General features: G+C 40.1%; 1 protein-coding gene across 1 annotated transcript in view; it reads left to right on the forward strand.

The window, feature by feature from the left end:
* Positions 1 to 22,961, forward strand: part of ROCK1 (Rho associated coiled-coil containing protein kinase 1) — a 168,456-nt gene that overhangs the window by 111,239 nt on the left and 34,256 nt on the right. The window contains exons 18-25 of the mRNA XM_065397656.1: positions 3,762 to 3,912; positions 5,486 to 5,646; positions 6,346 to 6,530; positions 7,204 to 7,273; positions 13,507 to 13,601; positions 16,178 to 16,343; positions 18,317 to 18,410; positions 22,395 to 22,483. Coding sequence (XP_065253728.1) covers positions 3,762 to 3,912; positions 5,486 to 5,646; positions 6,346 to 6,530; positions 7,204 to 7,273; positions 13,507 to 13,601; positions 16,178 to 16,343; positions 18,317 to 18,410; positions 22,395 to 22,483 — 1,011 coding nt within the window. The remainder of the gene's footprint in view (positions 1 to 3,761; positions 3,913 to 5,485; positions 5,647 to 6,345; positions 6,531 to 7,203; positions 7,274 to 13,506; positions 13,602 to 16,177; positions 16,344 to 18,316; positions 18,411 to 22,394; positions 22,484 to 22,961) is intronic.

A 22,961-nucleotide genomic window follows, 5' to 3' on the forward strand; every position in this document is an offset into this window, starting at 1 on the left:
TGTTTATATCAAGATGACTGGCTGATCAGAAGCAGGTCCCAGCAGGAGACCAGAATGTCCCTGGATTGTGTCCTCTTCCTGTTCTCCCACTTAGGACACCTGGTGAACTAGAAGAAGTCATCTTGTGTACCATCACAGATGATAGAGTTCATAGGAGGTCTAGTTGACTTCAATTTGGCAAAGTCTTTCCTGCCAGAGGACAGTTTCTATTCCCATCAGTCATAGTGCATGAACTACAGTCAACACCAGCAACGACAGGACATATATGTCTGGGTCTCTTTGATGATATGTCCACATACATGTACGTGATGCTGCTTGCCAAACTTTACCTGTCACCTTTACAATGATAACTGAGGTCCATGAACTTCCCATCCAAACCTCATGTGAGCAATGGGTCCTGCCTCAAGCCAAGCAACAGTTTTGTTGGTGGCTTGTCCTGATGAACATGAGAAAAGGGGACAGTGATGCTTATCTCAGACACTATAGGAACTGGGTTGGGGTGCCCACCTGAACCACGTTCAAATGTAAGATACCTGGTCTCATGATGATTTTAACCTACACATGAGTGCCTTGGAACTAAGAGTCATCTGACTTATCTGTATAGCATTCCTGCTGGAAGCCATCCAATAGTGGAAATGGTATTATCAACATGGGGCTGACTCCATTAGCGCTACACTTTCCAGGGATCAGCAATGACCTAGCAGACTTTTAGTGCAGAAATGTGGTAACCAGCCATGAGTGGTCTGTATAAAAATCCATACTAGACCCAATATTCTGTCAGTGGGAGACTCCCGCCACACATTTGTTTGCCACAGGGGACAATACCAAATGCTAGAACTTCTGCTTCAGGGAAGGTGGGAGTCCAGGCTAACTGCCGATTGCCTTGCTGTTTCAGTCTTCTTGAGGACTCCTGTATGGTATCGTACTGTATCCCCTGGTCTCCAGGATATCAAAGATCAACAATATAGGGCCTCAATCATTGTGCTAGTCCTATATTGGTTGAGACCGTTTTGGATGTCCCAGCAGCTTCCCATACATCTTCCTTCCTACCCTAATGTAATATCCCAAACCTCAGTCAGACAATGCATTCAGACGCAATCTTTGCACCTGACAGCCTGGATGTTGACTTGATGAACAACACTGACAGACGGTGTTCCCTACAGGTTCAGAAAATCCTTACGCAGAGCAGGAAACAATCCGTAAGGTTGACTGACTTCTCCAAATGGGAAAAATTCTCTATTTGGGCAACTCAGAATAATACTGACCCAATGGAGCTGCCGATACCAAAGATGTTGTACTGTATCCTGCTCTTGCACATGTGGGACTGATATTTAACTCCCTTGAAGTTAATCTCACTGCAACATTGGCGTGTCACACTTTAGTACGGTTGCTCTGTCTTCTCACACCCCTACAGTTTAATTTCCTCAAGGTCCTTCATACTTTCTTTCCAGTAAGAGTACCGACTTCCACAGGGGACCTCAGTGTTCTCCTTTCAAAGCTTATAAAGCCTTCTTTTGAACTGCTGTTGGAGTGCTCAGTATATTGTCTTACCATCAGGATGTTTCTTCTTGTGGCCATTACATCAGCAGAGAGAGTTAGCAAGCTCCAAGGTCTTATGGCCAGACCACCTTGCATATCCTTCCACAGGAAGGTGATGAAACCATACCCCAAATTCATAACTAAGGTAGTCTTGGAATTTCACCTGAATCAATCAATTTTCCTGCCAGTCTTCTTCAGAAAGTCGCAATCCTCACAGGGAGAAAAGATGCTCCATCGTCTGGCATCTCCAGAGTCGTGTTCAATTGTCCCAAAAGGAATGAGTCCTTTAGACTCTCTCCCTGCCTCTTTGTGGCCATATATGGCACATTAAAAGGCCAAGCTATCTTGTCACAGGAAATCCTGAAGTGGCTCAGAATGTATCTCTACCTGCTATCAGCTGGCTGGCGAGCCTTTCCTTCCAAAAGTCAAGGTGTGCTCCATCGGGGACAGGCAGTGTCTTCTGCTTGCCTCAGAAACATTGTGGTAACCAGCCATATTCACAACTGAGGCCTTCCAACTCGGTTGGCAAGCACATCTAAGACGGTACAAGGCAGGTGGTCGTCTTCAGAATCTGTGTTGCACATCAACCTCCTAGAATTCTGTGCAGTCCGCAACATGTGCTGACATATTCTACCATTAGTCAGACAAAGGACCATAAGAGTAAGGATGGACAAGATCGCTTGCATGTTCTATATCAACAGACAAGGGGGAGCAAAGTCCCAATCCCTGTGCTCGGAAGCAGTAAAATTGTGGAACTATTGTATCCAGCACGACATCAACATCTTGGCCTCATACTTACCTGGACACCAGAACACAACGGCGGACTCACTGAGCAAGAGATTCTCACAATACCATGTGTGGGAGTTAGGAATTCCCAGAAGTTGAATATATGCTGCAAGTCTCTTGTGTCTAAGTATAGATATCCTCACCATGCCCAAAACTGCCAAATGTCCCTGGAGGACTTCTTCCTCATTACACTTTCCCACCCTTTCCCCTGTTGTTCACAGTGCTTCACAAGACACAGGTGGAACGAGCCACAGTCATTCTCATAGCCCCAACGTGGCCACAACAGATTTGGTACCCTTACCTTGTGTTAATGGCAGTCTGTCCACTAATCATCCTACAGTTCACTCAACACCTCTCTAAGGCCTGGTCTACACTAACCCCCAAATTCGAACTAAGGTACGCAACTTCAGCTACGTGAATAATGTAGCTGAAGTCGACATACCTTAGTTCGAACTTACCGCGGTTCAGACGCGGTCCACACGCGGCAGGCAGGCTCCCCGTCGACTCCGCGGTACTCCTCTCGCCGAGCTGGAGTACCGCAGTCGACGGCGAGCGCTTCCGGGATCGATTTATCGCGTCCAGACCAGACGCGATAAATCGAACACGGAAGTTCGATTGCCAGCTGTCAAACTACCGCGGTAGTGTAGACCTGGCCTAAGACACAGGCCAAATCCTCCAACCCAATTTGGTTCCGGGATTTGGAGATGACCTGTTCAAAAGAGGTAAAAAAGATTATTTTAAGTAGCAGGCATGATAAAACTTATCTTACTTATCTCAATAAATTGAAAAGATTCCAAACTTGGTGCGACACTAAACATGTCCTCGCAATGAATGTTCCTTTGTCACTCATTCTAGACTACATTCTAGAATAACTTAAAAGAGCAGGACTGTCCACAAGCTCTGTTTGTGTACACCTGGCTGCCATCACTGCATTCCACCTCAAGATAGGTCATTCCATATTTACCTATGCACTAACAAAAAGAGCCTTCAAAATGTGTAGCGTCAAATACAAGACCCTACCCCACCTTGGTATCCCAGCCTAGTTTTGCGCTGTCTCACCGGTCCCCCGTTTGAGCCCATTGCAGCCTGCTCATACATACACCTATCCATAAAAACAGCATGAGAAATGATTGTTACCTTATGAATTCATAGATTGCTGAATAAAACAAGTGTTTTTTCTTCAAAGTCTTATTACCCCCTTCCTCTCCTTCAAGCCTCATTTTTAAACACCTAAAAAAGCATAGTATAGTACACCCTATTAATATTGTGACTTGTGAATAAGCAGAAATGTAACCCTTCTTTTATTTAAAAAAAAGAAAAAGAAAAGGAAATGTGGACCTGTTCGATGGCTTGGTAAAATACTCCAGATTTTTTCTTTTCTTTTACAGTTCTGCTTTAATAAAGTATGCTTTTTTTTTTTTGGTCCTGATTTGCAGGAAAAGAATAACTTAGAAATAGATTTAAACTATAAACTCAAAACGTTACAACAGCGGTTGGAACAGGAGGTAAATGAGCATAAAGTGACTAAAGCTCGGTTAACTGACAAACATCAATCAATTGAAGAGGCAAAATCAGTTGCAATGTGTGGTATGTATTTCCTTTTAGTTTCAAATAGAATATTGAGCACTAATAAGGTCTGTTTTCCTAATTCCATTACAGTGGCAATGAATTTTTTTATGCGGTGTTCATAAAACCAGTTTTTAATCCTTGGTGTAGAGAAAATGTATATGCATATCAAAATTTGAAAACATACATAATGTAATACATAATTTAAAGATCCTAGGCTATTTCCTTAGCTGGTATAAGTCAGCATAGATCTGTTAACATCACTGTACTACAAATATGAAAATCCTGTACTGTTTATATCTTCAAGTTAAGGGAAAATTAGTTACCTATAATTTTGCTGCTTTGAAGTTATCACACATGACTTGTACTCATTCAGCCACTTCCCTTCATAACTTAGAGGCCCATTTTTTTAGTGTGTTCTAAGGTTGCCAGGCGTCCGGTTTTCGACTGCTGACTGGGCCACTAAAAGTCTGGTCGGTGGTGCAGCAGGGCTAAGGCAGGCTCCCTGCGGCTCCCTGAAGTGGCTGGCATGTCCGGCTCCTAGGCTCGGGGGGGGAGGCATGGGAGCTCCAAGTGCTAGCTCCATAGCACCCATTGGCCAGGAACCACAGTCAATGGGAGCTGCAGGGGTGGCGCCTGCAGGTGCAGGCAGCGCGCAGAGCCCCCTGGGTCCTCTGCCTAGGAGCTGGACATGCTGGCTGCTTCTGGGAGTCACCTGAGGTAAGCGCTGCCTGGCCGGAGCCCGGACCCCAAACCCCTCGGCCCCAGCCTGGAACCCCCTCCTGCACCCCAAACCCTTCATCCCTGCCGCCCCCCCCCCGAACTGGAGCCCTCACCCTCTCGTGCACCCCTGCCCTAGCCCAGAGCTCCCTCCTGCACCCTGAACCCCTCGTTTCTGGCCCCACCCCGGAGCCCACACCCTCAGCCAGAGCCCTCACCCCCTCCTATAAACCAACCCCCTGCCCCAGCCCGGTGACAGTGAGTCAGGGTGGGGGAGAGAGCAACGAAGGGAGGAGGGATGTAGTGAGCGGGGGACGGGGCCTCAGAGAAGGGGTGGGGCCTCGGGGCAGGAGCGTGGCAAGGGTGTTCGGTTTTGTGCGATTAGAAAGTTGGCAACCCATGTGTGTTCACACACCTTAGGATGTTTTTTGCTATTTGTTCTATCAAAAATTTTATTTAATTCCATTTCTAAATGGCTATTGTTGGCAGCTCTCTGTTTTTGAGCAACACATAAACTGGCTGGAACATTTTGAGCACTGGTATAATGGCAGTTAGTGGAGTGACAAGTAGCTGCCTGTAATAGGGTCCTAATGCTCTGGAAATCACTATCACTGTCTCTCTGTTGCAACAATACTATAATGATTTTGTTCAGTAGTAGACTAGAGATGCATACTCATCTGACTGTAAAGAATTTCAAACACCCCAACCATGGTGTGTGGGGGAGAGAAACCCTGTGCTTAACTCTCAAAGATGGAATATTAGGTGTATTTAAGAAAGGCATGGTCAAGCAAACACATTCTTAGAAGTGCCATATTTGTATTTTTGCATATATACCTTTTTATTGTGCTGTCAATTACTTTTGTTTCCTGTTTAGAAATGGAAAAAAAAGTGAAGGAGGAGAGGGCAGCAAGAGACAGGGCAGAAAATCAAATAGTTCAGATTGAAAAACAATGTTCCATGCTGGACTTTGACCTGAAGCAGTCTCAGCAGAAGCTTGAGCACCTCACTGAGCAAAAGGAGAGGCTTGAGGATGAAGTAAGCAAAACCTGCATTACCTATCATTTTTTCTATGTAAAAGACAAATTAAAGAATGAGTTGCATTAAGAAATAGAAAACTGAATCTATTTAAGTTGAGATGTTTATGTAGCATAACGTTATTGAATATAACTGTCCTAAGAGGTTTCACCTAAATGCTGTGAAGGTTTGTCTGAGTAGGTCGAATGCCATATCTTTTTTTAGACCCTGGATAATATGTATTCCTTTATAAGAGCTATGCATTAATAGTGAACTGATTCCAGGTATGAAGTCAGTGGGTCCTACGCAATATAGTTATGCAGGAAGTACGTTTTGCAGAGATGATGGGTTTCAAAGTGGCTAGCATATTTTCTTCTGCATTATCAAAGCCATCAGTTTATTACTGAAGAATATACTATCTATTCCAGAGGAATCTACCCCCGGAGTCTGTTACAAAAGAAAAAATTAATGGCTGGGAACAGGGCGGTTCTTGAGGCCGAAATATAGACTAAAATCTATAAGAAAAACTATTTCCTATGATATTGCACCCAAGTAATATTGGAGGCTGTTTTGAATATTTGTATGCATTATTTCATGAGTAAAATGTAGGAAATAGTGATGTTTGACATAAAATAATGCATATGAAACATTATTACTTTTAACAAAATACAGGAAAATATTTGGTTAAAAATTCTAAATTAAAGTGATTTAAATAATTAGGTTAAGAATCTAACACTTCAGCTGGAACAAGAAACAAATAAGCGACTAATGACACAGAATGAACTGAAAACACAAGCTTTTGAGGCAGACAACTTGAAGGGTTCTGAGAAGCAGCTGAAACAGGAGATCAATACATTGTTGGAAGCGAAGAGATTATTGGAATTTGAGTTGGCTCAACTCACTAAGTAAGTAGGGGCCTGACATAAAATGGAAAATCCTTTCCCCTCCCCCCCCATGTTCATGTATTTTGTCTGTCACCTTTTTCCAGAAACCAAAAATACTTGTTGTTTTTTTTCTGAAAATATGTCTGTATTTATTGTATTAGAATATTTTTATTTTGAAATATAAAAAACTTTGCTTGGCTGATACTTCTATGCTCAGGCTTGTCTGGCCTTTCTGGAGCAATTGAAGTGCCTATCCAAGAACCACCATTTGAGATTTAAACTTTGGAGCGTCTGTTGGAGGACCACTGAGCTTCATGACTGGGTACATTTTTTCTCCTTAAAACACTCCTCCTCTCCCTTACGATTTTTTTTAGCTTGACAGGAGACAGCATTACTTTTCCAACAAGAATATCCTTCCTTTACTGGATCTGTGCCACAATAGTCTGCAGGTTGAAGACAGAAACCAAGCACTTTCGGAGCACTGCTTCCCATCTAAATTATCTGGGGGGGGCTACCATTATGGTAGCCTAAATTATATTGTTAAACCAGAATCTTAGAATAGGTGCTTATGATTACTATGTTTACAGGTAGTGTGTGAAGGAGGAGGTGGGTGCATATGAAAGAAAAATGCTGAGTTTAAAGGTGCAAGTGTAATGGATGGCTTTTATATGAGGTTTTGTTTTCTCTCCTTAAGGCAGTATAGAGGAAATGAAGGTCAGATGCGGGAACTTCAGGATCAGCTTGAAGCTGAACAGTATTTTTCGGTAGGTTCATGAAAAATTTTACAAAAATAAAGGATTGTTTTGTTTAATAACTTCATGACTATGTACCCCAATGCTCAGACATAAATGAGTAACACACAAAATACTACTAAAAATATACAAAAATGCACAAAAATCAAGCTAACATGAAAAGATTGTGATGTGTATCGTAACAATCATAAATACTGTACTTGGCCTATTACCATTTTGTTTATATGATTTTGTGGGCATCAAAGTACTGTGTTCCATTTATGTTGCATAAGTAACAACACTTTATATGCAAACATTCATATAGTAGTTAACTGCCCCCCAAAACTTCCTAAAAGTGCCCCAGGTGTAAACTAGTTCCAAATTAGTTTGCTCATGATCTAGCAGACTTGATTATAGAGCCAGGTGTCACTTCCCCATTGCCCTCCTAATTTGGGTAGATTTATACAAGATTCAGCTAATTCATTTGGCATTGAACTTTAGGATGAATTGAGAGAGAGAAAATTCATAGATTCATACAGTTTAAGCCCAGAAGGGCCCATTAGATCTTCTAGCCTCACTCTTCCTGTATATCACAGGCCATTAAATTTTACCCAGTTACCTGTGTGATGGTGCCCAATAACTTGTGTTTGGCTAAAAAAAGGTCTTCCAGAAATGCATCTTATCTTGATTTTAGACATGGAGAGATGAAGAATCAACCCCTTCCCTTGCTAGTTTGTTCAGTGGTTAATCACTCTCACTTTTCAAAATGTATTCCTTATTTCTAATTTGAATTTATCTGGCTTCTGCTTCTACAAATTGTTTCTTCTTATGCCATTCTCCTCAAGGTTAAAGAGTCCTGTAGTGCCCAGTATTTTCTCCTCATAAAGGTACTTATACACTGTATTCAAGTCACCTTTCAGTCTTTTTTTTTTTTTTTTTTTAATCTGGCCTCAAATCATTGTAGAGGGTTTTTTCTGCACCCTCTCCAATTTTTCAACATTCTTTTTATAATGTGGACAACAGAGATATATACAGTAGTCCAATATCAGCCTCACCATCTACTAAGGCAATGTTAAATAATACTTAATATCCAATTTATCCAAGTCAGTAAGGTTTATAAACTTTTTTGTTTGCAAAGCCTTAGCATTTGAGGAAATTTTGGCTTAGTCTAGGCATATGAAGACTCAGTCCAGGCTATACCTTGTAGGATATTACAGATGGGACAGATAGTGATCCCTATATTTTGGTTGTCTAATACTTTTCTTGATAAAAATAATTTTGTGACCTTTTTAAGCTCTAACACTTCCATTCTTTGCCATACGCCTTTTAAATTTGTCAGGGAGCAAGCCCTTGGGCAAGCCCTTTGTTCCATGAGATTCCATTGAGGTTTAGCTGAGATATAAACTGTTAAAAATCACTGTTTCATATGTCTCACTTGCATTTTCTCAGGAAAATTTTGGCATCATGATAAAATAATAACTGAACAGGAACATTTAAAAAAATTCAGACCCACGGGTGGAGAGCCAGGCAGGGCTTCTGCATCACCTCCAAAACCCAATTTATGGCCCTAGTGTCCTATACGTTCCTCTGAGATAATAGCTTGCTGCTGCTGCTGCCAGCAATAATGTAGTTAGTTCTATAGCTCATGTGGTAGAAATCTGTGCTACATTGTGGAAGGTAAAGGTTCAGACGCTGATGATGATGCATAAGAGGGGGGTTGTTCCAGTTGTACATAATAGAATTTGTTTTTATTAAAAAAAAAAAGAAATATAGGAAATTACATTAAAAACTACATTACATTAAAATGTTATTTAGGTTGCAAAATCAAGCACTCAAAAATCAGGAAGATGCCACATTTACAGTTATTCTCTGCAACCTTATTTCTGCCTATTTGTGTGTGTGCATTATGACGGTCTTTAATTACATGATCACATACAATGTTTTTTTTTCCTGTAGGACACCTGCTTCTTTCACTGTACAAGCTGGATGCGTGGGGGGTTGAATTAAGGTTGCATAGACAACTGTAAATGTGGCATTTCTTAACTATTGAGTACTTGACTTTGCAACTTAAATAATTTTTAATATACCTTTAGTATATAATATTATACCCAGTTTGCTCAAATGACTCTTCATGCCCACAAAACCTCATCCTTTAATATGTGGGTTGCTTGATTCACAATCTGGCCAATCTAACCAAACCATCTTTAAGTTAAATGCTCTTTATCCGAAAATTTTCAGTGTTGCACTCTGTGGTGTAGGTTAATACCGGTCTACCCATATGTCACTGAAACTGAATAGCCAAACAGTAAAGAACTGCGCTGGAGCCCCAGATTCCACCTTCCCTATCTCTTTTCTTTTCTTTTTTTTTTTTCACTATTAATCAGTAACTTTTCTTTCATTGAGTGTATTTATTGCACTTGATTTACAATCCTTGGATTTTGGCTAGAAAGAAAATAACCTTTTAACATACAATTATATTATTCACTGGGTGTGTTTTGGCACTGTCCTACTATAGCTTTACGTTGCTGCAGCCCAAGTCTAACCTAAGTAGAGACAGCTTTTCAAAACCATGAATTCTTTGAGTGTTTGTCAGGGTGGATCCCTCTCTAGAGGCTTATGTCTCTCAAGCGTGCAAGACTGGATTTTTTTGATTAGTCATGTTTGTTGGGGCTCTGCATGTGCCCTGTGCCTCCTCGTGCTCCTACATGAGGTAAGGAGTGGGGTGGATGAGGCAGCCTTAATCCTCCCTCACGTCCGTCTCACTGCTCATGCCAGTGATGTAGAACCTAGCTGATGTCTGACCCACTAGACCTTAATTTGAACTAAACTTCTCGATGTTATTCTGAAACTCTTCTGAGCAACCTCTGTTCTTTTCATTTAGTTCTTTTCATTTCATTCATTTTCATTTAGTCGCCTTGTATTAGAGCAGACTATGACTTTAGAAATGCCAGACTCTCAATCTGTAGGTTTCAAAGTCTGTCCATCCTGCAGTGGACTAATTCTACAGAAAGACTGGCTCGACAGATACCTATTCTACTTTGGAGAGTTCTGTAACCGAAGCAGGTTCTTGGTCTCAGCCTCCTTCTTTGTGAGGACTGGGAAGTCATGAGAAGCAAGACTGATGCGCCATCTTCTGGAGCAATCCATGAAAGTGGCATTGGATCCAGATGTACGGAGTTTGAAGACCCTTCTAGTGGTCTCTACATCGTATCAGGTGGACTGATGACTCCAAAGACCTCCTCAGAGAAAACAGCATTGAAGCCAGATCCGATGTCAGCACTGGTATTACCTTTGGTGCTGAATGCTTCAACCTCTGAGATGCTGACTTAAACATTGGGGCTGTTCGTGTAAAGTGCTGAAAGGGGGTCACTCTGAACATTGGGGCAGGAGCTCAAGAAGGATCTCTCTGTCTTCTTGTAAAGAAAGGGACAGAAAGACATCGGAAGATAGTTCAGTCAAGTCCAGCATGGCTTTGAGGATCAGTGGAAAGGAGCAGACTGTGATGCAGCAGACTCGACCTGTGTGGAAGTGTCCCCATCGATGTTGACTCCAGCACCAGCAGGGCAGACTAGGAGTGCACTGGAGTCACAGTTGGCACCAAGATATGTATTGACACTGATACAGACCTTGACACCAACATCACCTTACCAGTCAGCACCACCTGTGGAAGAGGTGTACCCCTCTTCCACCATTCCCAGACACATCTTTCTGCTGGTAGCCAGCAGAGATCTGTCTCCACTAAAGTCCACAAGTTGTGCCACTAGTAGATCCAAGGATCTGTACAGACCTCAACTACTGGCCCACCAGGATTGTCATTGGTCCAGCCAGCAATCCGACAGTCACCCACATGTGTATGGGATGCCACTGTGGCTATTGGAGCCTACCTTCCCCAGCCTCTAGGAGCTTGTCCCTACAGTGGTAGAAGACATGGAGGTCTCTCTCTCTAGCAGCTTTCCTAATAAGACCTCAGTCACTGGAATACAGAGAGGAGCGAGATCCAGAGGGCCAGCAGTCCCCGTCACCTCTTAAGAAATTCTCCTCACTGTCCCTGGTGCTAGATAATTTCAAGGCAATTAAGGAGCTCTTGGTGCAGACTGCAGACACCTTGAAGATTGAGACTTCAATCATCCCTGAAAAATTCCACAAGTTATTTGACATTTTGTCAGCCACTGGCCCTGCCAGGATTGATCTCCCCATAAACAAGGCCCTGTTCGAAAGATTCTGGCCTACAAGCAGGATTAGCCTTTAACTCTTTTAAAGTCCACCTGGCAGTGATATCAGGGTGCCATGCACCAATACAGTCACATTCAGTCTTTTTACACCCTGTGGTGGTCAGATTCCTCAAGGCTTTCTTCATATCTGCCATCAGGTTAGAGAACTGCCCTCGGACTAGAAACATCCTTCTCTTACAGCTCATAGAACCTGTATCTGAGCCATTATTGCAATGTTTGGTATGCCACCTCACCAACATGGCTTTTCTCATAGCCATCAAGTCAGCTTGGTGAGTCAGTGAACTTCAGGCCCTGATGGCTGAACTGCTGTCTATAGCCTTCCATAGGGACACGATGATGATGAAATGGCACCCTAAATGGGGTTTCAGAATTCCACCTGAACCAGTCTGTTACCATACGAGTCTTTTGCCTGAAGCCATCCTCATCGCCTGGAGAAAAGAAGCTTCATACGCTGGATGCTTTCAAGGTCCTGCTTTATTACTGGGATGGGACCAAGCCCTTCCGACTTTCTCTTCCTGCCTCTTTGTGGCCTTATCTGGTGCATCAGAAAGGCCAAACCATCACATCCCAGAGAACCTCAGTGTTTTACACAATGTATTTCCAACTACTATCAGTTGGTGAGCCTCTCCCTTTGAACATCAAAGCATATTCCACCCAGGTGCTGGCAATGTCTTTGGCCTGCTTCAGAAATATACTAATCTCTGAGACCTGTAAAGCAACCACGTGGATCAGTTCACTAACTCTTGTTAAATATTAGGCACTTGGCATGCCAGGGCAGATGCCAAGTTTGGAAGAGCAGTAGTACTGTAATCTCTGTTTGTCTGATACAGTTGACGCTCCTCACTCTCGCCATCCAGCGAGGATGCTGCTTGTCAGTCTTTTTGGGTCCTAGTAGATCAAAGTCTTTCAACCTTTCCACAAGGATTGGTGTCCACCCTGTCCCTTGGACAGAGGGTCCTGTCTGTTTACTGGATCTAAAAAAAAGCCCTGTGTTTAAACTCAGCCCTTTCTTTGTCTGAAGGTCTCTGGACGGGTATATGCAAGCCTCCCCAGGGTGTGGTACCTCTGGAGGTGTTTACAACCTGAGTGACTCACTTAATAACCCCCACTGTTTTTGATTCCAGGAGTTGCAGTAACACTCCCCCTGGAGTTGCATAGAAAGCAATACATAAACCATCCATACAATACAATTAATACAATGTGGTCCCCAAAGATAATGCAGTATCTATCATAATACCCACTACAATAATCTATCATAATACCCACTATCATAATACCCATTACTTTGTAATCATTTGTTTAACTAAACTTCACTGTAATTTTATCATACATATCATGAGTTGTGTAACATTTTACTAATGGGAAGACCAGGAGTACAGTGTTTTTACCAAAAAAAGAACAGGAGTACTTGTGGCACCTTAGAGACTAACAAATTTATTAGAGCATAAGCTTTTGTGGGCTACAACCCACTTCTTGTGGGTTGTAGCCCACGAAAGCTTATGCTCTAATAAATTTGTTAGTCTCTAAGGTGCCACAAGTACTCCTGTTCTTTTGCTGCTACTCTGAAACCAGTGTTTTTACCCTGATTCTTTCCTCGGTTTCATGAACTCATGTAATTAAACGAAGGAATATTAATCAGTATGATCTGAATTCGTAGCCATATTTTTTCAGAGTAAAATGTTTCTTTTAAGCTTAGAGGATTATTACTGTTTTAATATTTTTATTACCCTGGTATCTAGGAGTCCCAGTCGTGGACCAGGACTCCATTGTATTTTGCCATGTACAAACAGAACAAAACTATCGTCTCTGCTCCCAAGGGCTTGCCATCTAAGTATAAAACAAGAAACAGATGGATACAGACAGACGGGGGAGTACAAGGAAACAATGAGACAATATTATTAGTCAGCATGATCAGAAGTGATATCAGTGTACTAGCTGTCTAACCGTTGTGAAATTTTTTTATAGGAATCACAGCAAAGGAGAGTTTTAAGGAAGGATTTGAATTATGATTTCTTTCTAATACTTCCCTTACAGACACTTTACAAAACTCAGGTTAAGGAGCTTAAAGAAGAAATTGAGGAGAAGAATAAAGAAACTCAAAGAAAAATACAGGAATTGCAAAATGAAAAGTATGTCCATTTTATATTTTCAAGCAGAAATATGTTTACCTTATACAGTAGTGTGGTATCAATCTTGAAGCCCTGAATCCAGGATAAAAAATTTTTTTTCCCTGCAGTAATGCTGAGAAGTGACTACTTATAAAAAGTATAACAGGTCTTGTAATATGGTGAATACATAGGATGTTACTTATATTGATGGATGATTAAGAATGGAGTCAGGGTTTATGTTTATTTTCTTGGACTAGGTTTGGGGGTTTTGGGGAGAGAGATTATTCATCCTGAGAGTTTAGAAATGTCTGACATTTTGAAAAATTGTTTGTTTTGTTGTATTCATAATTTTATTTGTAAGACTCACGCCCCTCCTCCAAAAATGTTGTTAGCCTGGTAATTGCATGTAGTTTTTGAGCCAATAAACGGTTTTCAGACAAAGAATTTTAATGAAGATAATACTCATTTGAAAGCTCATTTTAAATGTGTAGATCTAACTACAACCAAACCAATTAAGTTTATCCAATTTTGTGGACCGTTTCAAATAATTAAAGAATATACAGTTTACAGTATTTCAAAACTTATGAAAGACTATTACTTAAAACTGTTTGCCATTCAGTAATTTGTTCTTCTAGGTATGCAGAATTAGGCCTGTCATAATTTTTATTCAAAAAGAGGTGGTTTTGCCCCTGTCTATAGTACAGAACTTGTGGTACTTGACAAGCATGGTCATTGGTCTGCATCAGTATTGCAGACAAGTCTTAAGAGTAAATGAGAGCATGTTAAAAACAATGTTCGCTGTGGATTTGGGAAGAAGGAAAGGAAGGAGAGAGAAGTCACCATGTTGTTAAATATGATATAAGGAGAGAATATCAGCCAATCACAGCCCTGAGCAAGAAAATGTAGGAGAGTCTCAATTCCCCAAGTTGGGGAGAAGGGAAGAGACACTCCCTTTAGCCCTTTTGGTGTTTCCTCTCTCCCTTTCTCATTCCCATTTATTTTTTGTTGTCTTATGGGGGCTTTTTATTCCCACACGCCTTCAGCATAATATATGTTGTATACATTTTTAATTAGATCTATACATGAGCTATTCCAAACTGATTCTGTCTAATTGTTGCTTGTCTACGCTAGGGGCTCTCTGTCCTACCTTCCCTTAACATGAGAAATCCTTGTACTGTGTCAGCTGTGGGTCAACTCCCTAACTCCACTGGCCATTGGCAACACAAAAACTGCTCTCTAGACCCTGCAGGCCCCACTGTCACTCTCTAGGTTACCGATTGGCACACCCTCAGCCCTTGAACTCTCCAAATGTCTCCCTGAAGTATCCAGCCCCTTGTCTGCTGGGCACTCTCACAGTTTCCACAGATTCACTGCTTCCAAAGAAATAGTACACCCCAGCTTACAAGTTCCATCTTGGATCACTGCTCAGCACTTAGATATATTTACAGTGAAATCAAGAATAAGTTTATTTAACAAAGCCTAGAGATTCAAGTAGTAGCAATTAGAAGTATTGGAAACAAAATAGTTACATATATAAAATAAATTCATAACACACATTCAAGAGCCTAGACTTAAGACATTAGAGTATCTCCTTAATTTTAGAGTATTGCTCACCCAAAATCCTTGCAGTGCTTTACAGCCAGGCTGGCTGTGATGCACCTTTCATGAGACAAGCACGCTGTCAATTTGCCTCCTAGATGAAGGATTCAATGTATTCATTTGCACCCCAAGGTATACTAGACAAATATTTTGTCTTTATTCATAAAGAGGACACCCCTCATCCTGTTCATTGCTTCCTGTAGATTTCCTCTCTTGTAGATTTTTGCAATCACTCCATTCATACTTGGTCCATGCGTATAGTAGGCATATAATAAACAAATGGCCAGGCATGGAGATTGGTGTCAGTTACCTCCTACCTGAAAGGAACATCTTCATGGTGTGTCACCTCCTGGTGACCTGCCATAACTCCAAGACCTTAACAACATAATTTTTAGTGTACTACGTGTACATACATTTCGCAGTGATTATGGCAACCAGTGGGCTTCTAGCTCTTGGGAGAGATTTTGCATGCCACTCTTCGGTGAGCTATTATGCATATATCTGATTCAGGGGATCCCTGTAAAATCATATGCACCCACTGTGCCCTCTACCAGTTGGCACCAAAGGGACCCTAGCTTACAGGGGCCAACTGTGTTTTAACCTCCCAGTATTGCTGCATTTGTAGTGCAGGTGGACCCTTACACAACACTGTTGCAAAAAATTGTGCTACACAAACAGTATAGAGCATGATATCTGAGCAGTCTTTAACTTCATTAACTGTGAATGCTAGACATGTAACAACTGTTATGCGATAACCGTGGCTGAAAAAGGTTTCAAACATATCAAGTGCTGGTATGGACAGGACCTATGTCTTTTGTAGTGCATTACATAGGTGTCATCTACCTTTTTAATGTAGAGCTATTTGCTTCCCTCGATCCTTTAAAGGCAATATTTTTAAAAAATGATGCACTGAAAAGTACAGTCTGGGCTCGTTTGTTCTCCCTGCAAATGTTAAGTATTTTCCATAGGAAACATAAGATCTTAACATTCTGTTATAGAGAAACTCTTGCTGCACAGTTGGATCTGGCTGAAACCAAAGCTGAATCAGAGCAGTTGGCCCGAGGTCTCCTGGAAGAACAGTATTTTGAATTGACTCAGGAGAGCAAGAAAGCAGCGTCAAGAAATAGACAAGAAATTACTGATAAGGACAACATTGTAAGCCGGGTAAGTTGTTATTATTTAAACGTATAAAAAGTGGCTTTATTGTCAAAAAACCAACAAACATTAAAACTATAACTAAAAGTGTGTGTGTGTGTGTGTGTGTGTGTGTGTGTGTATGTATGTATGTGTGTATATATATATACATACACACACACACACCTCTACCCCGAAATAACACGAATTCGGATATAACGCGATAAAGCAGCGCTCCGGGGTGGGGGGGGCTGCACGTTCCGGTGGATCAAAGCAAGTTCGATATAACGCGGTTTCACCTATAACGCGGTAAGATTTTTTAGCTCCCGAGGACAGCATTATATTGGGGTAGAGGTGTATATATAAATTTAGAGACAGGTCTTTAAAGTCCAGCATCTTTATGCGTGCAAATTGAGGCAATTTTGCATCTGCAGTTATTTGTGCACTTAATTGCTGCCACTTAGATATCTGAGTATCTGATCTGAGGGCACATTCAGGTACTTAGACATTTATTTGATAAATTACATTATTTGAGCTCCCAAATAAATGTGGACACAAAAAGAGAGTCTGGATTGAGGCCAAGTTGAAAATCAAGCACAATATCTTTCAATCTGTCCACCATCCCTCACTATCTTTTTTTTAAAAATCATCAGTTTCTTTAATAGTGTACTCAAGGATCTGACTACATAATCACTTTCCTCATTCAGAAAGCATTTGAAAGATGCTGGGTTTTTTTCCAGGCAAATATTTTTAAATCAAAATATACAAGCTGGGAAGTCTCAACTTCAGAGAGGAACCATTTAATTTTTGCATTACATTTAAAGTAATGTGTTAACCAAGAGTTTTTACTCACAAACCCTATTAATTTGCAGTGTAATATTTCTATTTTATAATACTTTTAAACTGTGTTCTTCCACTTTGGCTTCCTGCATGCAGAGGCACTCAGATACTGCCTAACATAAGCCCGCAGTAAGACTTTGCGCATGACGACCAAAATGCATTGTTTTTCTTGCATGCTATTATGCGCTTTACATCCCCACATTAAATTATTTATTTTAGTAATAAGTAACATTTGTTGCAGTAATGTTACATGTGCAATAGCCCCATGAAATAACCTTTCACTTTCCAGAATGCCCCATTTTCATTTGAGACTATTTTAAATAACTGCATCAATGTGGAATCTAAGTAGGGACTTCCTACCCATAAATTGTCAACTTCAGATATTGTTGTTTACATAACTCAACACACAATCATTCAGTGTATTTCTGTAGGTTTCAAACAAAACTTGCTTACTGAACACAACTGTATTCTTTTTGTCTTTTAATATGTTTGTATAGCATCCAGCAAAATGATCCTGACTGGGAGCTGATATAGGCAAATGATATTAATTTCCCCCTACAGTTCATTTCACAAATCCTGTGAGCACCATTTGACAAAAAGCAAATATTTTCTTTTTACCCATATGTGCCTGTCTCTTTTCCATGATATATAACACTAGTCAAATGTAAATTCCATGGATGGAGAGTGATATTAAATAATTATGGAAAGCCTGAAATCTTGGAATTTCGTAACTAGCAACTGATTCTCTGGATTCAATTGTAGGTAGCTACGTGTTATCGTTTACACAGAAGTTCCTTAAAATTTACTGAAAGCTGCTGTACTAAGTAACACTGAAGTTCTGCTTAATTCCTTAAATTCTGGTGGTTATTATTTATTGCTCACTGAAAATGTGCTCAACACTGCATAGATCATAAAAATAGATCTAGTCCTTTTCTTAGAGATAGTTGTATACTCAGTGTCTTTGTGAAAGAAAGAGGGATCAGAAGTAAAATATCTAGAATTTTATGTACAGTTTTGAAGTATGAACAGATGAGTAAGTATGTAATTTAACAATGGTAATTCTGTGTGGAATACTATTATTGATATAAGATTAAATGCAGTTTTGAATATGAGTAGGATGTATAGCAAATGCTTTGTTTTAAAATTTGTTTGTTTTCATTTAGCTGGAAGAAACAAATAATACATTAACCAATGATGTTGAGTCTCTAACAAAAGAAAATGCAGAGCTCATTGAAAAAAATAAGAAACAGGAGGAAGGTATGGCATGTTTTGAGTTTTAAATTATGTTATGATGATGCAGAACTGATTACAGAGAAATATGTGTTTGCTGTTGCAGACTTGAAAACCAGTTTGGGCAATTTTTTCCTTCAGTATTAAGGACCTTATAATCTTTTGCACGCTGTCAGCATGAAATTAATTACTTCCTCCCTCCCATGTGATGGGGGACATGTGATCCCTTTTCTGCTCCTAGGGATTTCAGGTGGATGCAGCTGTTGAGGGAGCCTGTACTGCCATGAGGATGAGAGAAGGCTGTGGGGAGCCTGGAGCTAGTGAAAAGTTATCACGCTTGCCTGAATATGCTGGTTTTGTGGGCCAAATCCCCAGCCCATTTCATTTGTGCAGAGAGAGATTGCAAATCCCACCCTCTCATGTAAAGAATAATTTATGATTACCAAGTATACATAATAATAATAATAAGCTTAGTGCATTTAGCTTAATATTATATCAGAATATGTTGTTAAACATGATCTGAGGAAAGAATATCAATCAATCAATCAATCAATCACAGACCAGAAATAAACAAACCTTCTTCTTCATATTCCATGTCTACTAATCTTCATGATGGCACTTAAATTTCCATGGAGCTTTGAAAAGTATAGTATGAATTTTTTGTTTTGTTTTGCCAGAGCTGGTCATGACACCATAGTTAAGGCTGCATTTGAGTTTTTGTTTTGACAAGACTTTTAAACCTTTGTTTTGTAAAAATATCATAAAAATGGCAAAAATCAAAACCTCAAATGTAAGCTCTTTTGAGTGTGTGAATTTTTCATGGTGGTTGGATGAAAAATAGATTTATTACAGAGAGAATAATAAGCATTCCAAAACCATTACTTTTGGCAGGTTTGCAAATTCCCTGAGCTGGAAAGTATACCTTGACTTTAAATCATACCTCTAGTATGTTGTTTATATTCCCATGCTCTTCGCTACCGTTGTTGTTGGCTAAGGTTCTAAACCTAGAATACAATCAAGTATGAGTTGCTGCGCACACATCTCTCCCTCTCATTTTTAAAATACAGTAGCAGAGAGGTATGCAGGGTCACTGCAGGCACAGTCAAGAGCACAATAATCTGTACATTATACTTTGAATCACCAAAATAATGTTTCGTATTTCAGTCATTTGTCCCACATTTTGTTTGCTGGTGTCACATACTAGCAGATTTGAAGGTTGAGAGGTGAGCTTCACACTGGCAGGGAGATGCATCAGAGCCTCTTGTGTCCTTTAGGTGGTTTGACAGCCAACAGCAGCCTCAGCAGTGCATTTTCTGCTTCTGATCCAAGGTCAGGTGTATTTCCATTTCAGAACAACCCTCAGGTCTTTGAGAGTATACACGCCAGCTCCCAAACATAAGCATTTGAGACCACAAGCTTACCACAGGCAGCCTGCTTACTATCAGTACTGACAAACGGATGCTCAAAGGAAACAACAGAAGTTTGTGGAAGAAAATTCTTATCAGTAGGGACTTAATCTTACCGGTCTTCATTATTGAGGCTCATCCAGGAATATTTTACAAGTTATTATGGATCTAGCTATCCCATCTCCTCCCTTTGGGGACCACCTGTCTCATTTCCACTATTTCTGGACTAATATAACAAGGGATGGATGGGTATTGGAAATCATAGGAGTGGGATATGAGATTTAATTTCAGTCCACACTCAACATCTCCCACCTTCCCTGTTCCTATTCAGGGACCCCCTCACAAGAGCTTGTTAGACCAAGATGTTCAATCACTTCTAGCTCTTGGCACAATAGAGGTCCTGCTTCACCTCAAAGGGAGGGTGTTTTACTTGAGGTCCTTCCTCATCTCCAAGAATACGAGGAGGACTTTGGCCTGCCCTAGAACTAGAAGAGTAAACACTTACCTCAGGAAGATCAAGTTCAGAATGGTATCCCTAGCCACTATCATTGCATCCCTAGACTGACTGGTACACTGCTCTCGATCTTCAGGACACATTCTCTTATCACAATCCACCCATTCCACAGATATTTGACGTTTGTGGTTGGCAATTACCATTCAGCCAATCAGCCACTGCCAGACTATTCGCAAAGTGTCTAGTTGTTGTAGCAGCTTACCTCAGAAAAATGGGGATCCAAGTATGCCCATACTTGGACTATTAGTTTGTGGGAGATTATGGCAGAGGTAGAGGAACAATATTCATCAGATCCTTTGGTTGTTCTCTTTTTCTGGGACTGTTAGGAAAGAAATGCCAGTACTGATCCTTATGCAGAAGATAAAATTAATTGGAGCTACACCTCTACCCCGATATAACACGACCCGATATAACACAAATTTGGATATAATGCAGTAAAGCAGTGCTCCAGGGGGGCAGAGCTGCGTGCTCCGGCGGATTAAAGCAAGTTCGATATAACATGGTTTCCCGTATAATGCAGTAAGATTTTTTGGCTCCCCAGGACAGCGTTATATCGGGGTAGAGGTGTATATTGGATTTTACTAAAGGTGTTAAAGGAGCACTCAACTAAGACAAAGCCATTGTAGAAAAGCTTAATGAATTATTTGCATCGGTCTTCACTGCAGAGAATGTGGGGGAGATATCCACATCAGAGCTATTCTTTTTGGGTGACAGATCTGAAATAGTGCCCCAAATTGAGGTGTTAATAGAAGAGGTTTTAGACCAAATTGAAAAACTAAACAGTAATAAGTCACCAGGACCAGATGGTATTCATCCAAGAGTTCTGAAGGAACTCAGATATGAAATTGCAGAACTAACAACTGTAGTATGTAAGCTATCACTGAAATCAGCCTTTGAATCAGAGGACTGGAAGGTAGCTAATGTAACACCAATTTTTAAAAAGGGCTTCAGAGGAGATCCTGGCATTTAAAGGACAGTGAGCATAACTTCAGTACCAGGCACATTGGTACAAACTATAGTAAAGAACAGAATTATCAGACATGTAGATAAACATGATTTGCTGGGGAAGAGTCGACACAGCTTTTGTAAGGAAGTCATGCCTCACCAATCTATTAGAATTCTTTGAGGGGAATCAACAAGCATGTGGAGAATTGTGATCCAGTTGATATAGTACATTTGGACTTTTCAGATAGCCTTTAAGATTCCTCACCAAAGGCTCTTAAGGAAACTAAGTAGTCATGGGATCAGATGGAAGGTCCTTTCATGGATCAGTAACTGGTTGAAAGATAGGAAACAAAGGGTATGGCTAAATGGTCAGTTTTCACAATGGGGAGAGGTGAACAGCAGTGTCCCCACAAGTATCTGTACTGGGATCTGTGCTGTTCAGCATATTCATAAATGATCTGGAAAAGGGGATGAACAGTGAAGTGGCAAAGTTTGCAAATGATGGAGAGTTATTCAAGATAGTTAAGTCCAAAGCAGACTTCGGAAGGATATCACAAAACGGTATCACTAGGCAACAAAATAACAGATGAAATTCAACATTGATAAATGAAAAGTAATGCATATTGGAAAAAATAATTCCAACTATACATATACACTGATGGGTTCTAAATTTGTTACCACCCAAGAAAGAGATCTTGGAGTCACTGTGGACAGTTCTCTGAAAACTTCTGCTCAGTGTACAGCAGTGGTCAAAAATGCTGTAACAGTATGTTAGGAGCTATATATATATATATATCTAATAGATTGGTGAGGCATGACTTCCTTACAAAAGCTGTGTCGACTCTTCCCCAGCAAATCATGTTTATCTACATGTCTGATAATTCTATCTACATATCTATATATAAAAATATCCTTTTTACCATTGCACTATCTATCTATCTACAATATTCTGTGGTGAGATATTTATGATATTCCAGTATCATTAAATAAATGGTCTTTATGATTACAAAATGTCTATATTTGTATGCAAAGTCAAAGAACAGTAAGATGGGAAAAACCCACATACTATGGAGAAATGAATGACCTTTAAAAATTTTCTTGCCATAAAATATATATCTTAGAAAGTTTAATGGTATTTTTTAACAGAATTTAAATTGAAGAAAGAAGAGGAAATCAACACTATTAGAATGCATTATGAGAAGAATCTTCACACTGAAAGAACTCTTAAAACACAGGTATTAATTTTTAGACATTTTAATATGAGCATGTTGACTTCATTATGGCATACGAGAAAAATAGCTTTCAAATTTTAATGAATTACTTTGTGTGATTACTTCTCAGTACTATAGCTAGATGAAATTTGTATTAGTGATGATCTATAAATCTTAAATTTGTATTAGTGTAATTTATAGCTAAAAGCATAGGTTCTGATCCTGTAAACTTTTCACTTGATTAAGGAATGTTCAAGAGAGTAAGGGTTTGCAGGATCAGACCCACAGATAACATGTTAATAGGAGCTTTTTTGTAGCCAGTGCATTCATTTCTATAATTAATTATGTTCTGGGAAATCTACACTTTTTTAAACATGGTCTCAGCTCATTTAAAAAAAAATCTATTCCAAAATTGGAAATGTTACATTTTACTGCTCTCTTATTTCTACTTTTTCTTACTGAAATGTATGTATTTTAGCAGTCAGTTTGACAGCTGCAGTAA

This window comes from Emys orbicularis, chromosome 2 (genome assembly GCF_028017835.1).
Source record: "Emys orbicularis isolate rEmyOrb1 chromosome 2, rEmyOrb1.hap1, whole genome shotgun sequence".
Lineage (NCBI taxonomy): Eukaryota > Metazoa > Chordata > Testudines > Emydidae > Emys > Emys orbicularis.